The sequence below is a fragment of the Manis pentadactyla genome, chromosome 4, assembly GCF_030020395.1.
Source record: "Manis pentadactyla isolate mManPen7 chromosome 4, mManPen7.hap1, whole genome shotgun sequence".
NCBI classification, from domain to species: Eukaryota; Metazoa; Chordata; class Mammalia; order Pholidota; family Manidae; genus Manis; species Manis pentadactyla.
In genome coordinates, this window is record NC_080022.1 from 49,001,062 (window position 1) to 49,015,374 (window position 14,313).

A 14,313-nucleotide genomic window follows, 5' to 3' on the forward strand; every position below is an offset into this window, starting at 1 on the left:
GACGCTGGCCACGCCCACAGCAAGGGAGCTTCCTCCATACCGGCCGGGCAAGACACAGAGACCCAGTCTACATACAATCGCCCGACACAAGCCACTAGGGGTTGCAGTTGTCCTAGTAAAGAAAGGCCAGGAGCCAAGTGGAAAGCCTTAGCTCTCCCAGCTGACAGAAAGCCAATAGCACTCAACTGCACCTGTCAACATGAAAAGGAAAAAATATTTGATCCAGACAAGACTAACCCAGACAGCTTCGGCATCTGCTACATCTTCCCCTGAGAAGGAACCTGGGGAGAAAGATTTAACCAGTCTTCCTGAAAAAGAATTCAAAACAAAAGTCATAACCATGCTGATGGACTTGCAGAGAAATATGCAAGAACTAAGGAGGGAGAATACAGAAATAAAACAAGCTCTGAAAGAACTTCAAAACAGAATGGATGAGATGTAAGAGACCATTAATGGACTAGAAAACAGAGAACAGGAACACAGAGAGGCTGATGCAGAGAGAGATAAAAGGATCTCCAGGAATGAAAGAATTTTAAGAGAACTGAGTGACCAATTGAAACAGAACAATATCCGCATGATAGGGGTACCAGAAGAAGAGAGAGAAAAAGGGATAGAAAGTGTCTTTGAAGAAATAATTGCTGAAAACATCTGCAAACCAGGGGAGGAAATGGCCTCTCAGACCAAAGAGGTACACAGAACTCCCATGACAAGGGAACCAAGGAGGGCAACAACAAGACACATAATAATTAAAATGGCAAAGATCAAAGACAAGGACAAAGTATTAAAGGCAGCCAGAGAGAAAAAAAAGGTCACCTACAAAGGAAAACCCATCAGGCTATCATCAGACTTCTCAACAGAAACCCTACAGGCCAGAAGAGAATGGCATGATATACTTAATGCAATGAAACAGAAGGGCCTCGAACCAAGAATACTGTGTCCAGCACGATTATCATTTAAATATGAAGGAGGGATTAAACAATTCCCAGACAAGCAAAAGTTGAGGGAATTTGCCTCCCACAAACCACCTCTACAGGGCATCTTACAGGGACTGCTCTAGATGGGAGTACTCCTAAAAAGAGCACAGAACAAAACACCCAACATATGAAAAAGGGAGGAGGAGGAATAAGAAGGGAGAGAAATAAAGAATCATTAGACTGTGTTTATAATAGCTCAATAAGTGAGTTAAGTTAGACAGTAAGATAGTAAAGAAGCTAACCCTGAACCTTTGGTAACCACAAACTTAAAGCCTGCAATGGCAATAAGTACATACCTTTCAATAATCACCCTAAATGTAAATGGACTGAATGCACCAATCAAAAGACACAGAGTAATAGAATGGATAAAAAAGCAAGACCCATCCATATGCTGCTTACAAGAGACACACCTCAAACCCAAAGACATGCACAGACTTAAAGTCAAGGGATGGAAAAAGATATTTCATGCAAACAATAGAGAGAAAAAAGAAGGTGTTGCAATACTAGTACCAGACAAAATAGACTTCAAAATAAAGAAAGTAACAAAAGATAAAGAAGGACATTACATAATGATAAAGGGCTCAGTCCAACAAGAGCATATAACCATTATAAATATATATGCACCCAATACAGGAGCACCAACATATGTGAAACAAATACTAACAGAATTAAAGGAGGAAATAGAATGCAATGCATTCATTCTGGGAGACTTCAACACAACACTCACTCCAAAGGACAGATCCACCAGACAGAAAATAAGTAAGGACACAGAGGTACTGAACAACACACTAGAACAGATGGACCTAATAGACATCTACAGAACTCTACATCCAAAAGCAACAGGATACACATTCTTCTCAAGTGCACATGGAACATTCTCCAGAATAGACCACATACAAGGCCACCAAAAGAGCCTCAGTAAATTCCAAACAGACCACAAAGGCATAAAACTAGAAATAAACTGTACAAAGAAAGCAAAAAGGCTCACAAACACATGGAGGCTTAACAACACACTCCTAAATAATCAATGGATCAATGACCAAATCAAAATGGAGATCCAGCAATATATGGAAAGAAACGACAACAACACAAAGCCCCAACTACTGTGGGATACAGCAAAAGCAGTCTTAAGAGGAAAGTATATAGCAATACAGGCATATTTAAAGAAGGAAGAACAATCCCAAATGAATGGTCTAATGTCACAATTATCGAAATTGGAAAAAGAAGAACAAAAGAGGACTAAGGTCAGCAGAAGGAGGGACATAATAAAGATCAGAGAAGAAATAAATAAAATTGAGAAGAATAAAACAATAGCAAAAATCAATGAAACCAAGAGCTGGTTCTTCGAGAAAATAAACAAAATAGATAAGCCTCTAGCCAGACTTATTAAGAGGAAAAGAGAGTCAACACAAATCAACAGTATCAGAAACGAGAAAGGAAAAATCACGACAAACCCCACAGAAATACAAAGAATTATTAGAGAGTACTATGAAAACCTATGTGCTAACAAGCTGGGAAACCTAGGAGAAATGGACAACTTCCTAGAAAAATGCAACCTTCCAAGACTGACCCAGAAAGAAAAAGAAAATCTAAACAGACCAATTACCAAACGAAATTGAAGCAGTAATCAAAAAACTACCAAAAAACAAAACCCGCAGGCCAGTTGGATTTACCTTGGAATTTTATCAGACATACAGAGAAGACATAATACCCATTATCCTTAAAGTTCCAAAATATACTCCCAAACTCATTCTATAAAGCCAACATCACCCTAATACCAAAACCAGGCAAAGACCACACCAAGAAAGAAAACTACAGACCAGTATCCCTGATGAACATAGATGCAAAAATACACAACAAAATATTAGCAAACCAAATTCAAAAATAGATCAAAAGGATCATACACCATGACCAAGTGGGATTCATCCCAGGGATGGAAGGATGGTACAACATTTGAAAATCCATCAACATCATCCACCACATCAACAAAAAGAAAGACAAAAACCACATGATCATCTCCATAGATGCTGAAAAAGCATTCGATAAAATTCAACATCCATTCATGATAAAAACTCTCAACAAAATGGGCATAGAGGGCAAGTACCTCAACATAATAAAGGCCATATATGGTAAACCCACAGCCAACATCACACTGACCAGCGAGAAGCTGAAAGCTTTTCCTCTGCGAATGGGAACAAGACAGGGATGCCCACTATCCCCACTGTTATTCAACATAGTAGTGGAGGTCCTAACCACGGCAATCAGACAAAACAAAGAAATACAAGGAATCCAGATTGGTAAAGAAGAAGTTAAACTGTCACTATTTGCAGATGACATGATATTGTACATAAAAAACCCTAAAGACTCCACTCCGAAACTACTGGAGCTAATATTGGAATTCAGCAAAGTTGCAGGATACAAAATTAACACACAGAAATCTGTGGCTTTCCTATACACTAACAATAAACTAATAGAAAGAGAAATCAGGAAGACAATTCTATTCACAATTGCATCAAAAAGAATAAAATACCTAGGAATAAACCTAACCAAGGAAGTGAAAGACCTATAGCCTGAAAACTATAAAACACTCTTAAGAGAAATTAAAGAGGTCACTAACAAATGGAAACTCATCCCATGCTCTTGGCTAGGAAGAATTAATATCGTCAAAATGGCCATCCTGCCCAAAGCAATATACAGATTTGATGTAATCCCTATCAAACTACCAACAGCTTTCTTCAATGAACTGGAACAACTAGTTCAAAACTTCATATGGAAACACCAAAGACCCCGAATAGCTAAAACAATCCTGAGAAGGAAGAATAAAGTTGGTGAAATCTCACTTCCCAACTTCAAGCTCTACTACAAAGCCACAGTAATCAAGACAATTTGGTACTGGCACAAGAACAGAGCCACAGACCAATGGAACAGAATAGAGACTCCAAACATTAACTCAAACATATATGGTCAACTAATATTCGATAAAGGGGCCATGGACATACAATGGGGAAATGACAGTCTCTTCAACAGATGGTGCTGGCAGAATTGGACAGCTACATGTAAGAGAATGAAACTGGATCACTGTCTAACCCCATACACAAAAGTAAATTCGAAATGGATCAAAGACTTGAATGTAAGTCATGAAACCATAAAACTCTTAGGAAAAAACATAGGCAAAAATCTCTTAGACATAAACATGAGTGACCTCTTCTTAAACAAATCTCCCAGGGCAAGGGAAACAAACGCAAAAATGAACAAATGAGACTATATCAAGCTGAAAAGCTTCCGTACAGCAAAGGACACCATCAATAGAACAAAAAGGTATCCTACAGTATGGGAGAATATATTTGAAAATGACAGAACTGATAAAGGGTTGACATCCAAAATATATAAAGAGCTCACACACCTCAACAAACAAAAAGCTAATAATCCAATTAAAAAATGGGCAGAGGAGCTGAATAGACAGTTCTCTAAAGAAGAAATTCAGATGGCCAACAGACACATGAAAAGATGCTCCACATGGCTTGTCATCAGAGAAATGCAAATTAAAACCACAATGAGATATCATTTCACACCAGTAAGGATGGCTACCATCCAAAAGACAAACAACAACAAATGTTGGCGAGGTTGTGGAGAAAGGGGAACTCTCCTACACTGCTGGTGGGAATGTAAATTAGTTCAACCATTGTGGAAAGCAGTATGGAGGTTCCTCAAAATGCTCAAAATAGAAATACCATTTGACCCAGGAATTCCACTTCTAGGAATTTACCCTAAGAATGCAGCACTCCAGTTTCAAAAAGACAGATGCACCCCTATGTTTATCGCTGCACTACTTACAATAGCCAAGACATGGAAGCAACCTAAATGCCATCAGTAGATGAATGGATCAAGAAGATGTGGTACACATACACAATGGAATATTACTCAGCCATAAGATAAAAACAAATCCTACCATTCGCAACAACATGGATGGAGCTAGAGGGTATTATGCTCAGTGAAATAAGCCAGGCGGAGAAAGACAAGTACCAAATGATTTCATTCATATGTGGAGTATAAGAACAAAAGAAAACTGAAGGAAGAAAACAGAAGCAGAAGCACAGAACCCAAGAATGGACTAATAGTTACCAGAGGGAAAGGGACTGGGGAGGACGGGTTGGAAGGGAGGGATTAGGGTGGGAAGAAAAGAAAGGGGGCATTATGATTAGCATGTATAGTGTTGGGGGGCACGGGGAGGGCTATGCAACACAGAGAAGACAAGTAGTGATTTTACAGCATCTTACTATGTTGATGGACAGTGTCTGTGAATGGGGATGTGGGGGGGACTTGGTGAAGGGGGGAGCCTAGTAAACATAATGTCCTTCATGTAATTGTAGATTAATGATACCAAAATTAAAAAAAAAAATCAGCGGTAGAACAAGTCTGCTGGGCTGGGCTATTTCCTGGGGCTAAATGAATTGCCAAAAAAAAGGAAAAAATCTGTGAATGCACTTAGATCTCAGCCTTCAAGATGGCCAGTCAGTAAGAAAATATTGAGTGCCCTAGCTGCAGGAATAGCTGTTTTTCCTGGCGCTGCAGGGACAATGACCAAGAGATGTCCAGTGAATAAGCTCCTCTAGTTCTGCCTCTTGAGACTGTCTCCAGGTACGACCCACACAGAGGGCCTTAGACACACTGGAATGGATCCGCAGAGAATGACCGTGGTTGTGACAAAGCTAAGAAGGAACTGTAAATGTGCAGTGTGCAGAGAGGACGCTAGGGGGCAGAGGAGAGCTGCCAGCGAGACCTTAAGACTGGCGGGCAGAGATCCGAACTCCCTTTGTGAGAACAGAGAATGTGACTGGGACCCGCAGAACAGTGGCAGGGAGACTCTTTTAAGGTCTAACTTAAAGCAACTCCTGTGGAGAGAACAAAAAAGACGAGCCTGGGAATCAGAACAGATCTGGTGCTAGAACCCAACTCTTGTCACTTTGTGGTTAGGAGAGCTTAGGCAAGCTCATCACTCTCTGAGCTTCAACTGCCAAACTCATGAAATGGGAATAACACTGTTATTCTGAGGACTGATTAAGACATTTTGAAAGAACTTTTATAGTCCACATAATCATTGCTTAATAAGCACTGGTTCCTGTCTCTCCTTTTCTAATAATTAAAATTGCACACACTTGAATTGGGTTTCCTTGTGAGACAGTCCCATCATAAGGCTGTATATAACATCTAGAAGAATACCAATGGGGATATTACGTTAGAAACACCAGCATTAATGTGATGTTGGTCTCAAATGCCCCGTCATATTTTTGTATTCTATAACCCTAAGATTGGGAAGCAAAATTTTCCAAAGTCTGGAAGGTCCCTAGTCCTGAGACTCTACCAAGGCAAAGAGAAGGACTCCATGGCAAAGTCCACCAGGAAACTGCTGCTTGCTGTACACACACACAAATATTCACAGAGCACATCGCATGGTAAAAACACTGCAAGATCCCGTAGCAAAGAAAATCTAGTCTTTGCCTAATCATATTTGACCTAGGAATACCCCTTCCCCTCTGTAAGATTTATTAGTATCTAGTTGAACTAATATTCCAAGGACCACACATGGAGAAAAAAATGTATCAGATATATTTCCCAATTAAGTGATTCCCTAGGACAAGAATACATGTCACTTTTCTAGGTGAGATTCCTACCATTTAACAAGATGAGCTTGAAGATCTGAGGCTGGGAGTCCCTAATTACCTTGGGCAGGTGGTACCCAGCGACGGTGGTATCAACTGTCACTTCCCTGGGCACATTCAGAGGGATTATGTTTCCCATTCTTTGCACCTCGTGGATGAAGGCGTTGGTGTAGGGCATGGACTCTCGAGCAGCTGTACTCGGCTGCTGTGACTGACCAAGCACTCTGTCGATCTCAGCTTGCACTTTCTCTGAAAAAGAAGAGAAGTTTCTATTATTCTATTATTTGGTAACTTTCCTTGAGCCTGGTTAAGGAATGGAATAACGAGGACCAAAATGGCCAAAACTATAATAGGTTCTGTGCACTCTCGGTCTTAAGGAGGTCCATAAGACTGGAAACACACCCTGGTTTAAGACAAATCTGGTTGCAAACTCTTGCTCTACCACATGACTGCTGCAAATACTTAAACTCATTGAGCTTCAGTTTTCTCTTATTAGTGCAGATAAATCTACCTTATTCTTAAGGAACGTTTTGAGATTTTCAAGAACTGATTTAGGTAAGCATCTAACAAATGAAGAAAAAAATCTGCTAACTGTGCCCAATATCTGTTTTCCTCTTTCACTGCAATAATAGAGATTTTAGTTGGTTATCTGGTTGCCTACATAAATACTACATTTCCCAGATTCCCTTTTGAGAAGTGTGATCATGTGACTAAGTTCCAGCCCCCAGAATGTATGTCGAAGGGACGTTCAATGCTTGGAATATGCCCTTAAAGCAAGGGTGTGTTCTTCTTTTATGTCTCCCCTTCCTTGGTGGAAAGGCAGCCCTAGTGGTGAGCCATCCTTGAGAATGCCAGCAAGGGCATGACTCTAGATACAACAGAGCAACATGTTGGAAGGAGCTTGGAACCCAAAGGCTCTGAAGAGTCCAGCTGAGATTTTTTTTTACTTGAGAGAAAAACTTTTCTTTTACTGACCATTAAATTTTTTTAAATTGTAGTAAGATACACATAACATAAAATTTACCATTTGAACCATATTTAAGCATACAGTTTATTCATGTTAAATATATTGACATTGTTGGGTAACCAATCTCCAGAACCTTTTTATCTTGCAAAACTGCAATTCTACATCCATCAAACAATAACTCCCATTTTCCCCTACCCCCAGCCTCTGGCAACCACCATTCTGATTTCTGTTTCCATGAATGACTACTTTTGATACCTCATATAAATGAATCATCCAGTATATGTCTTTTTGTGATTGGGTTATTTAATTTAGCATAATGTCCTCAGGGCTCATCCATGTTGTAGTTTTGTTTCAGAATTTCCTTCATTTTGAAGATTGAATAATATTCTATTGTAGTATGCATTTTGTTTAACCATTCCTCCTTCAATGGACTCCTGGGTGGCTTTTACCTCCACTGATTATTGCATAGTGCTGCTACGAAGATGGTGTCTTCTATCATTTTTATTCTGGAGCCTCTATTACAGAAGCCAAATCTATATCCTCACTAGATAGCTTCCAAACTTTTTAACAATATGTAATTCATAATTACAAATGCATTTACATTATGACTCATCAACACATTTATATATGTTGAGGACACATAAACAAACATACACATATATAAAACACACATTTGTACATATAAATGGAAAGACTGCTTCCTGAACAAATGTATTCTTATGGCATGGGAAACTTTCTGATCTTTTCTATTCTACTTTTACTTCAGGAAGAAAAGGTGCTCTTGATCCACTACACTGATTCTGTGTCCCATTTATAAACTTATTTTATGTCCCACAGATAACAATAACATTATCTGTAGTCTGAAAAATCTATATCCTAATAAATCCCATCCATGTGCTCAAACTATTCTGAGACATAGAGAAAGAAAAATGATTATAACGTTTCCTGTCATTGAATGGCACTTAGTCTGTGTGGAAGACATATAAATAATGTGCAATAAGCACAGGAACAGAGGTGCATTAGGTCATTTCTAGAGGAACAAAATACTAGCAATATCCTAGAGGATTGGGGAAAACATCTTAGAGGAGGTTGTATTTAAGCCCAAACTTAATTTAAGTTTGGGTGGAGACACAAACAGGCATATCAGGGGAACCAGAATAAGGGGTCTGAATATCATCCACAGGGCAATGGAAGCCATCACTTGAAAGGAATAAGGCTATGAACAGACTGCACAGGAGAACATAACCCTCTCCAGTTCACCACAGTGTCAAACGACTTCACTGTTTTCCCACTGTTTCTAGGGACAGGGATGCTGCTGCCTTTGCACTATGTGGACCCATCACAACCCTGACAGAAAACCTGGAGAGTGTGCCGTTCTCAAGTCACGTTGAGTCGTGACTGCCTTCTTTCCATTTCATCATGCTATCTTCAGGCCCTGCCTTCTGGGCAGTACATGCCAGGAGGCCCCATTCTGTCCCAGCCCAGAAACGCTCACTGACATGTTCACCTTGGAGTCCTGGGTTGAGGGCCAGGTAAAGCAGACCCCAGCGCAGTGTCGTTGAAGTTGTCTCAGTTCCAGCAAAGAACAGGTCCAGGGTGGTGTAGATGAGGTTTTCCTCATTGAAACTTGAGGTAGCATTGCCCGAATACTAGAAAGCACAATGTTTATTGTTTATTCAGAGGGTTCTTGGTTGTCACAGCGTACAGGCTTTATCCTAGAGGGAGAATGTGGAAGGAAAGATCCCCAGATGGACTGACTTCCCCATAGGCCACCTCAGGAGGCAGAGGCTTATCATGGCGACAGCATTACATCCTCCCGCTCTATGTGTTTGATGCTTTTGTGAGCTTTGGTGGATACAAATCAAGACAACTAGTTTATATGCCTACAATTTGGGAGAATCTATTAGTACAGTGAGAAGAGAAGCTATTAGTGGAAAGACAGACTTGGGTTCCAAAATTAACCATTTCTTTCTGTGATCAAGGGTGAGTTATATAACCTTTCCATTCCATTTTATGATTTCACAAAATAGAAACAACAGTGCAGAGATTGGATTAAACATGGTGGTGTGAGAGGAGAGACAGAGGCTTCCTCCTAAAACTGGATACAATTAGAAAAAATAGTTGGTGCAACTAATCCTGAGAGAGCAACAGGAAAGAGGACGGCGTCAGAGAGCACACACCTGGAGAAAGGAGCAGACCTCACTGAACAGGGTAACATACCAAAGCTGTGGCCAGGCAGGACCCAAGCCCTTCCCCCACCCTAGCTCACCAGCGGGAGGAAGAGAAACGGAGCAGGGAGGGACTGGAAAGCCTGGGACTGCTGCACACCTAGCCCCAGAGATCTGCTCTGGGAGCAAAAACCTACATTTCATGGTGCTTTCATGAGACTAGCATCACTACCTGGTTGGAAAGTTAAAACAGGCAGAATTCCTGGAGAGACTGAGATTTCAGCCACTTGTGGAAAGCAGAGATCCATATCCGGCTGCTCTGGGACAAAAGCTTATACCTGTGTGCCTGGCCCACCAGTTCAGGCAGTGGAGACAGGCACAGCAGCCGGGAGGCAGGGAACAGCTCTTTCCATCTCCCAAGCACCAATGACCCTCCCCTGCAACCCCCGACTTTGCTTCAGGGGCTGAGCAGCTCCAGAGTAGAGCTTCTGGGCACTAAAGGGCGCCATATACAAACATGAAATGCCAAAGGGACCTTGTCCAGAGTAAAATTACTAATACAACTCCCGAGAAAGACTTAAATGATATGGACCTCGTGACTCTTCCTGAAAGGGAGTTCAAAATAAAAATCATCAACATGCTAATGATCGCTGAAGAGCACGATGGAGGGTATTAAAAGCAGGTTGGTTACAGTGGAGGAGACGATAAATGAAATAGAAACTAGAGAAGAGGAATACAAAGAAGCTGAGGCACAGAGAGAAAAAAGGATCTCTAAGAATGAAAGAATATAGAGAGAACTGTGTGACCAATCCAATGGAACAATATTTGCATTGTAGGGGTACCAGAAGAAGAAGAGAAAGAGAAAGGGATAGAAAGTGTCTTTGAGGAGGTAGTTGCTGAAAACTTCCCCAGTCTGGGGAAGAAGATAGTCTCTGAGGTCATAAAGATCCACAGATCTTACAATGCAAGGACCCAAGGAAGCAACACCAAGAAATATAGTAACAAAATTGGCAAAAATCAAGGATAAGGACAGACTATTAAAAGCAGCCAGAGAATGAGATCACATAAAAAGGAAAGCACATCAGGCTAACACCAGACATCTCAGCAGAAACCTTACAGGCCAGAAGGGAGTGGCATGATGTATTTAATGCCATGAAGCAGAAGGGCCTGGAACCAAGATTACTTTATCTGGCAATATTATTATTCAAATTTGAAGGAGGGATTAAACAATCTCCAGATAAGCAAAAGCTGAGAGAATTTACCTCCCACAAACCATCTCTACAGTCTATTTTGGAGGGACTGCTATAGATGGAAGTGTTCCTACAGTTTAATAGCTGTCACAAGAGAAAATAAAACCACAGTAAAGAAAGTAGAACAGCTAATTACTAAGCAAATGCAAAATTAAATTAACTATGCCCAAAGTCAATCAAGGGAAAGACAAAGAAAACAGAATATGATACCAAATATATAAAGAATGGAGGAGGAAGAAAAAGGAGGAGAAGAAGGAAAGAATCTTTAGATTGTGTTTGTAACAGCATATTAAGTGAGTTAAGTTAGACTCTTAGATAGTAAGGAAATTAACCTTGAACCTTTGGTCACCACGAATCTAAAGCCTGCAATGGCGATAAGTACATACCTATCGATAATAACCCTAAATGTAACTGGACTGAATGCACCAATCAAAAGACATAGAGTCACTGAATGGATAAAAAAACAAGACCCATCTGTATGCTGCCTGCAAGAGACTCACTTTTGAACCCAAAGACATGCATAGACTAAAGTGAAGGGATGGAAAAAGATATTTCATGCAACTAACAGAGAGAAAAAAGCAGGAGTTGCAACACTTGTATCAGACAAAATAGACTTCAAACCACAGAAAGGAACAAGAGACAAGGACATTACATAATGATAAAGGGGTCAATCCAACAAGAAGATATAACCATTATAAATATCTATGCTCCCAACACAGGAGCACCCACATATGTGAAACAAATACTAACAGAATAAAAGGGGAAATAGAATGCAATGCATTCATTCTAGGAGACTTCAACACCCCACTCACTCTGAAGGACAGATCAACCAGACAGAAGATAAGTAAGGGGACAGAGGCACTGAACAACACAATAGAACAGATGGACCTAACAGATATCTACAGAACTCTATACCCAAAAGCAACAGAATACACATTCTTCTCAAATGCACATGGTACATTTTAAAGAACAGATCATATACTAGGCCACAAAAAGAGCCTCAGTAAATTCAAAAATATTGAAATTGTATCAACCAGTTTCTCAAATGAAAAAACTATGAAACTAGAAATAAATTATGCAAACAAAATGAAAAATCTCACAAACACATGGAGGCTTCACAACATGCTCCTAAATAACCAATGGATCAATGACCAAATAAAAACAGAGATCAAGCAATATATGGAGACAAATGACAACAATAATTCCACACTGCAAAATCTGTGGGACACAGCCAAGGCTGTGCTAAGAGCAAAGTATATTGCAATACAGGCCTACCTCAACAAAGAAGAAAAATCCCATATGAGCAGTCTGAACTCACAATTAATGAAACTAGAAAAAGAACAACAAATGAGGCCAAAGTCAGTAGAAGGTCGGACATAATAAAGATTAGAGCAGAAATAAATAAAATTGAGAAGAACAAAACAATAGAACGAATCAATGAAAGCAAGAGCTGGTTCTTTGAGAAAATAAACAAAATAGATAAACCCCAAGCCAGACATATCAAGAAAAAAAGAGTCTACACACATAAACAAAATAAGAAATGAGAAAGGAAAAATCACTACAGACACCACAGAAATACAATGAATTATTAGAGAATACTATGAAAAATTATATGCTAAAAAACTGGATAACCTAGAAAAAATGGACAACTTTGTAGAAAAATAAAACCTTCTAAGGCTGACCAAGGAAGAAAAAGAAAATCTGAACAGACCAATTACCAGCAACGAAATTGAACTGGTAATCAAAAACCTACCTAAGAATAAAACTCCTGGATCAGATGGCTTCACTCCCGAATTTTATCAAAAATTTAGTGAAGACGTAATACCCATTCTCCTTAAAGTTTTCCAAAAAATAGAGGAGGAGGGAATACTTCCAAACTCATGCTATGAGGCCAGCATCACTCTAATATCAAAACCAGGAAAAGACACCACAAAAAAAAAATTATAGACCAATATCCCTGATGAACAAAGATGCAAAAATACTCAACAAAATATTAGCAAACCGAATTCAAAAATACATCAAAAAGATCATCCATCATGATCAAGTTGGATTTATGCCAGGGATGCAAGGACAGTACAACATTCAAAAATCCATCAACATCACCAACCACATCAACGAAAAGAAGGACCAAAGCCACATGATCATCTCCATAGATGCTGAAAAAGCATTTGGCAAAATTCAACATCCATTCATGATAAAAACTCTCAATAAAAGGGGTACAGAGGGCAAGTACCTCAACATAATAAAGACCATATATGACAAACACACAGCCAACATTATACTTAGCAGCAAGAAGCTGAAAGCTTTTCCTTTAAGATCGGGAACAAAACAGGGATGCCCACTCTCCCCACTTCTATTCAACATAGTAATGGAGGTCCTAGCCACAGCAATCAGACAACACAAAGAAATAAAAGGCATCCAGATTGGCAAGGAAGAAGTTAAACTGTCCCTGTTTGCAGAAGACATGATATTGTACATTAAAAAACCCTAAAGAATCTACTCCAAAACTACCAGATCTAATATCTGAATTCAGCAAAGTTGCAGTATACAAAATTAATACACAGAAATCTGTGGCATTCCTATACAGTAACAATGAACTAGCAGGGAGAGAAATCAGGAAAACAATTCCATTCACAATTGCATCAAAAAGAATAAAATACCTAGGAATGAACCTAACCAAGGAAGTGAAAGACCTATATTCTGAAAACTACAAGACAATCATGAGAGAAATTAAAGAAGATACCAATAAATGGAAACACATCCCATGCTCATGGATAGGAAGAATTAATACTGTCAAAATGGCCATCCTGCCTAAAGCAATCTGTAGATTCAATGCAATTCCTATCAAAATTCCAACAGCATTCTTCAATGAACTAGAAAAAATCATCCTAAAATTCATATGGAACCACAAAAGACCTCAAATAGCCAAAGCAATCCTGAGAAGGAAGAATAAAGCAGGGGGATTTACACTCCCCAACTTCAAGCTCTACTACAAAGCCACAGTAATCAAGACAATTTGGTACTGTCACAAGAAGAGACCCATAGACCAATGGAACAGACTTGAGAGCCCTGATATAAACCCAACCATATATGGTCAATTAATATATGATAAAGGAGCCATGGACATACAATGGGAAAATGACAGCCTCTTCAACAGCTGGTGTTGGCAAAACTGGACAGCTACATGCAAGAGAATGAAACTGGATTATTGTTTAACCCCATACACAAAAGTATACTGGAAATGGATTAAAGACTTGAATGTAAGTCATGAAACCATAAAACTCTTAAAAGACA

The 14,313-nt window shown here is 39.5% G+C and overlaps 1 protein-coding gene across 2 annotated transcripts in view; it reads right to left on the bottom strand.

Moving 5' to 3' along the window:
* LOC130683355 (cytochrome P450 2J2-like) overlaps positions 1–14,313 on the bottom strand; it is a 69,570-nt gene that overhangs the window by 12,111 nt on the left and 43,146 nt on the right. For both annotated transcript variants that reach the window (XM_057500248.1, XM_057500249.1), the window contains exons 6-7: positions 9,109–9,250; positions 6,696–6,883 (exon numbers count right to left, since the gene is read on the bottom strand). In XM_057500248.1, the coding sequence (XP_057356231.1) occupies positions 6,696–6,883; positions 9,109–9,250 (330 nt within the window). The remainder of the gene's footprint in view (positions 1–6,695; positions 6,884–9,108; positions 9,251–14,313) is intronic.